The 5,862-nt window shown below is 43.7% G+C and overlaps 1 protein-coding gene across 1 annotated transcript; it reads right to left on the reverse strand.

The window, feature by feature from the left end:
- Positions 1 to 892: 892 nt before the first annotated feature.
- On the reverse strand, positions 893 to 2,584 carry LOC135714567 (uncharacterized). The gene has a single exon (XM_065237953.1). The coding sequence runs from the start codon at positions 2,582 to 2,584 to the stop codon at positions 893 to 895; it is 1,692 nt and encodes a 563-aa protein (XP_065094025.1).
- Positions 2,585 to 5,862: the final 3,278 nt, after the last annotated feature.

Below are 5,862 nucleotides of genomic sequence, written 5' to 3' on the forward strand. Positions count from 1 at the left end.
CAGATATCCTTCAGCCGTGAAGTTGTACAAAGCAAAATCACGATCTGGAATCATACCAGTCAGGGTTGGTACCGTATACCTTAGCTCGTCCGAAGGGGGAGACTGCTCTTTGGCTACGTACTTGGTCGCTGGGTCTGCAGGTGGGCCAGCTTTCTCTTCCTTCTTTTGGAACGGCTTATGTCCGTGGGAACGTCGGACACCTTTGCCACTCCGGTTTGTGGCTGGGGGATTCGAGTACTTATGTCGCATCCATAGGTCGCTGGTTCAGATCCGGCTCGAAGAACCAAGTGTTGCGAAGACGGCGAAACTTGAAACCAAATTCTATGAATTTATTCCGTATTGATGGAAACAATTATAAAATTCCTGCGAAAGAAACTCTTATAAACAATGTTAACATTTTTGTTATTTTTACCTTACTATTAGCGTTTCTAGTCTCGTAGTTTTCTCGCGCAACAATTGTTCTAATGTCCTACTTGTCCTCTTTTTTTTACTCCTCCATTAACGTGGACTGTTCTCATAGGTTTTCCTCCACCTTTTCGTCTAGACAAAGTAGAATACGAGGTAGAATAACATATAATTTTCACTCATCTCTCATTACCTAAAATCTCACCTAGATTAAGCTTTATCGAGAGGCACTAAGTTAAATTAGGTTTAAGAATAAATTCACTTTAGCTCATAGGAATTAAACTAGTATAAGTATTTTAATTTCACTTTTGAAGCAATAGAATTTAATTTAATCTGAAACCTTTCACCTTCCGCGATGGCTATTTGTTTACGATTATCTTCTTTTTTCGTCCACGTATTGTTTATCCTTGGTATCGCAGCCGATCCCTTCGCCAGCGCCAGGTGTGGCGCGCAGTGATGCAGCGTCGAATGGGGGCACCGACACTCTTTACCGACGGGGCGTAGTCAACACTCCCCCCGGAATGCGCGAAGGATCATCCGATAGCGTATTCGTCCTAACGCCTACGTCGAGCACAGCCAATGAAATGGCCGGGCGCTCGTATATTCCACCAGACGCTGTTTGTACTGTCGCCGACCGTACCTGTCCGTCTGGAGCCTGATGCGTAGCAATAACTCTTCCCTTAGGCCAGCAGTTTCTGGATAGCTTCGCGTCAACGATCACCACAGTATCACCGACAGTAATTGGAGTCGCTGGAGTGAACCACTTCGTTCTTCGCGTAAGACAGGGTAGATAGTCCCCCATGTAGGTGAAAGGACGACTGAATGCAGCCAGGCGTGACTGCGGAAGATCGCCCATCATCGGAGGACGTGGTTTCGCTAGGTCATTCTTGCACTGCTGACAGTCTTTCCGAACAGCGTTGTAGGTCGCTTTCAGCCGAGGAATGCGGTACCGTTGCAGGAGCTCGTTGACAATCGTTGCGTGGTTCTGGTGGTTGAACCGCTCGTGGGCCTCAGCTATGATTAGTCGGGTGACTTGATGATGACGAGGAAGAATAATGGGTTCAGCAGCATCACGATCGACGAATGCGCACGCCTTCGTTCGACCTCGGAATCGGGCAACTCCGTTTTCGTCCAAGAAAGCGGTACGAAAGAGTGGGTTGTTTCGAATGATCCTTCCTTGGGTGCTCGTTTGGTGATATCCCGCTGCCAGCGTGGCGATCTCGTCCGCGTAACCTTCGGACTGTGCTAGGCGGAACAAGTAGTTTTCAGCTCTAGCCAGTTCCTGCTGAGTCAGCGACCCATTGACACGTTGTTCCTTTCTTGTGGACCGCTTCAGGTTGTGAACGTACCGGAGGACGTACGTTGTGCGACGAAGGAGAGGACTCCAGCGAGAGAAGTATTGTGGATCGATAACTGGTTTTGTTGTTGATTCGTGGAATAGCAAGTGTGGGCGCAGCTCTTCGTCGGTAGTTTTTCCGAAGCCTGGTGAGACAGGCCACTCCTGTTGTTCTCGCCAAAGGAATTCTGGCCCCCTGAACCAGCGACTGTCTGCAGATAAATCTGGAGTTCGTGCCCACTTTGTTCCATCATCGGCCACGTTCAGCTTCGTTGGAACCCACCGCCATTCACTAATCTCCGTCGACTCTAGGATCTCGCTGACCCGGAAGGCGACAAATTGGCTGTATCGCCGATGGTCAGATCCTAACCAGCAGAGCACGTCCTTGGAGTCCGTCCAGAAAAACCGCTTCGAGACCTTGATGGACAGAGACGACAGTATTGTGTCTGCAAGTCGCGCACCAAGAAGAGCCGCTTGGAGCTCAGATCGCGGGATTGACAGGAACTTCAGTGGAGCTACCCTAGTTTTAGCTCCCGCCAAGGCACATTCGATCGTGTCTCCCTCAGTGAATCGAAGGTAGACGACCGCTGCAAACCCATTCTCACTGGCGTCGACGAACGTATGCATCTCAATCTCTGCTTCAACGGATGTCAAGGATCGGTAGCATCGGGGAACCTCGACGGAACTCATCTGTGGAAACACTGCCAGCCATGTCAACCATTTTTCGAACTGCGTATCTTGAATTGGATCATCCCAGCCGATTGCTGTCCTCCAAATCTCCTGCAGCAGCACCTTCAGGAACATCAGCAGATGTGAGATAAATCCCAACGGATCGTAGACCATCATCAGCATTCGAAGAACTTCTCGCTTTGTTGGTCGACGGCTTCGGCTTCGGCACAATTTTCGTTTATACAATTATTGTTATTACATACCTAGTATACTGTTCAGTGTTTTTGTTGGCTGCTCTCTTCGGACTGGTCCAGGTTTCGATTCCTATCGATAAAATGCGACCGCTTTCGTTGGTATTCTTCACCATCGGCTCGGCTGTTCCCCTTGGAGGACGGATGCTTCCTTGTTCCTTTATGTTTTACTTGTGTCACTTTGCGTTGCGCTTGGGATGATAACTGTAGCACTTTTTGTCTTTTTGATCACTAAACTTGTTGGACCATAGCTTTTTGAGCAGCTTTGCTCAGTGCTTTCTTTATTAACTTTGCAGCTAATTTTATAACCACGAGTGACGTTTGCACCGTCAACATAATCAGCATAATGTTTAATTTTGAATCGTGGTCCTCGAGTTGACCAGTTGGTTTTCAATGATTGTGACCGTTTGGTCTCCAATCGTACTTTGATCCTGTTTTGATTGCGATTTGCCCATTTTGGCAAAGTTTGAACACTTATATGACACTAATCACTGATGAACTTGTTTTTCACCTCACGGTCGCCATGTAACGTTCGGCTGTGATAACTTTTACGGAGAGGCATCCGTACAGGTTCGCGTGGTGAAATAGAATAATCTTTATTCATTAAGGAGACTATTATGGAACTTAACTCTACACAACTTATTCTAGGGGGAGGTGCTTAACTCAGTATGCAAAAGATGTTCCAAAACATAGTCGACCAATCGCGTACGTTTCCGTATGTGTTGGCGACGAAGGTTACCAAAAGAAGTATGCCAGAAATCTGGGTTATGTTATTGCAACGATCGTGCTGTGTTTGGGACATGGATTCTAGACCACCGGAAAAGAAACATGTGGTAATAATAATTTCGAGTGTGGCAGTTTTTCTGGGACAGCAAGGGCGAAAGGCACTTGCTATTTATTGTTATGAGTTTACAAGTCTATTTACTATGCTATCAACTTGGAAGGTCTGCGTAAAACAGATCTCCATGGAATTTGAGATGGTTGCATGTTAAACTTTAGCTATTGGAAAAGGTTGTAAGATAATATGCTACACTGCGCAATTGACCGCGCAGTTTTCAGAGCCTGTGCTCTCGCTTGTTTTTTTATGCATTTTATATAATGTAATGCTGAGATGTATTATTACTACTGCTAGTATAATAATCAGCATGACTTCATGTTGCTCATGAAATTCTGTATGAGCCTGCTGATTATTTATGATTTGCACTTGTGGGTCAGCGCTAGCAACTGTGTTCTTTGTTTGCTTCGAACCCATTCTGAACTGAGTTGATGGTCTCTTTACAGATAACTATTTCACTTCACATTTGATTTTTGTGCAAATTTTCTTATTCCATTTTGAACTGACTTGAGGGTTTCTTTTCTGATAACTGTTTGCTTCTCACTTTTGATTGTTGTTAATTTTTTTTTTTTTTTGTTGATAGTCACTTTTTTCGAGCTATTTCACTTTTACTTTTAATCCTACATTCGCGTTATTTTCTTCAATAACAAAACGCGAATATGGCTCCGCCAATGTTATTGTTTATCGCGGTTTTGTGTGACACTATACCTTTACTTGTTGTTAGGATAGTTAGTCCTTTGCCCACCGGTAAAAACACTTTAGCTATGTCCTACACTTTATTCTTTTTCACTGTGATGAACTTCGAGAGTCCCTCGATGTGTTCTAGTTTGGATTCGATGATTTCAATTGCGTTATTTTGTTTATGTTTTAACACTAAATAATTATTGTCCTCGAGCACTTTTAGGAACTGATTTGTGCACTTGTACTTCGGCCTATGCCGTCCTTTGGCTTGTGCTACCTCGGTCGTAAACATGGACTGACTTTCGTCACCATGCGCCGTTAATTTGGGTGCAGTGCCAGCAGGACCTCTTCCGAGCAGCGGCTTGTCTTTGGTTTCTTTTCTCTTTTGCCCTTTTTTATAAATAATAATTTCCTACCGAAATACTTTCGCTTTCCCTTGCCACTCTCATAAGGTGAATGACCTGGCAAAGTAAGTCCTCCTCTCGATTAGGGAATTTATAATAATTACGATGTCGCGTTCGCAACACCGGGTCTTCCGTGTTGCAGGCCTGTTGAAAATTCATTTCACATGCAAGTACATTTTCGTCTTCGCAGACAGATTGTCGGAATCGGATTGGTTCGTTTCATGGTTTGTTGATTAACTTTTTATTTAAAGTCAATCGACTTCTTATGGAGCTGTCAATGTCCATGGGTTGTGGGTGTGTTTTTGAGAATTTTTCTTCGTTCCTTTCTTGTGGGTATGTTTTTGAAAAGCTTCTTGTTTCGTACTTTTCTATCCTTTGAGGCTCATAACCGTTTGAGATCGGTTGTTTGTTACTATTGTTTTTAAAAAAAATCTCATTATGTTTATTTGAATCATTAATGTTATTCGCTGTAATTTTTTTTGCTTTGAATTTACAAAGAAATGCGTATGCATCTTCTAGATCCTTAGGTCTTGCTGCTTGTGCGTGACCAAAGTATGGATGGTATAGGCCTGCTATAAAAGCGGCTAGCACGTCCTCTTCTATAAACTCGTTTATGCCCTCCCAATGTTTTCTATAGTTTTCTTTTTGTTTGGACAAGGTCTTGATGTTTTGCATCAATTCCTTGGTTTTTGTATAATATCGATGGATATTCATTCCTTCTGTCATATGATGCTGCCACAATTGGCTTTTATATGTCGACAGTTCTTGTCTGTCGCCCGGTGCCGTCGTGAGGATGTCTTTGACTTCCTCGAATGTTTGAGGGTTACCGGCAAGACATATGATGTCTTTAGTCTTTCCCTGAATTTTATTTGTCACAGCAGTGACGTACATGTTGTAAAGTGTGTCATTAACATGTTCCCTAAAAAGGTGCAAGGTGTTTTCCACTGTTATCAGCCAGGCTGATAACTGTTTTCTATTCCCATCAAATACTGGAAAGATTTGATTGGGTCTGGTATTTTGTAAAGATGATCTACGTTTACGCCTATTGCGTTTTGTTGTGGCACGGGTGCTACTGGGGGTACTACTGCAGGTGCTACATTCTGCAGGTTTTCAATAGCTTGCTGCTGACGATGTTTGTTTTCGTTCAGCGCTTGAAGTTGCTGCATAATGCTAGCAATTGATCCATTTCAGGAGAAACGTTGAGCTTTTCAATTAAAGGTAAAGTGTTTTTAATTGGAATGTACGAATGTTCATCTGATTCAAGAGACGAAATGCTCTCTT

Source organism: Ochlerotatus camptorhynchus, unplaced genomic scaffold (assembly GCF_037179485.1).
Source record: "Ochlerotatus camptorhynchus isolate MF236.1 unplaced genomic scaffold, CSIRO-AGI_Acam_v1.1 ptg000667l, whole genome shotgun sequence".
NCBI lineage: Eukaryota > Metazoa > Arthropoda > Insecta > Diptera > Culicidae > Ochlerotatus > Ochlerotatus camptorhynchus.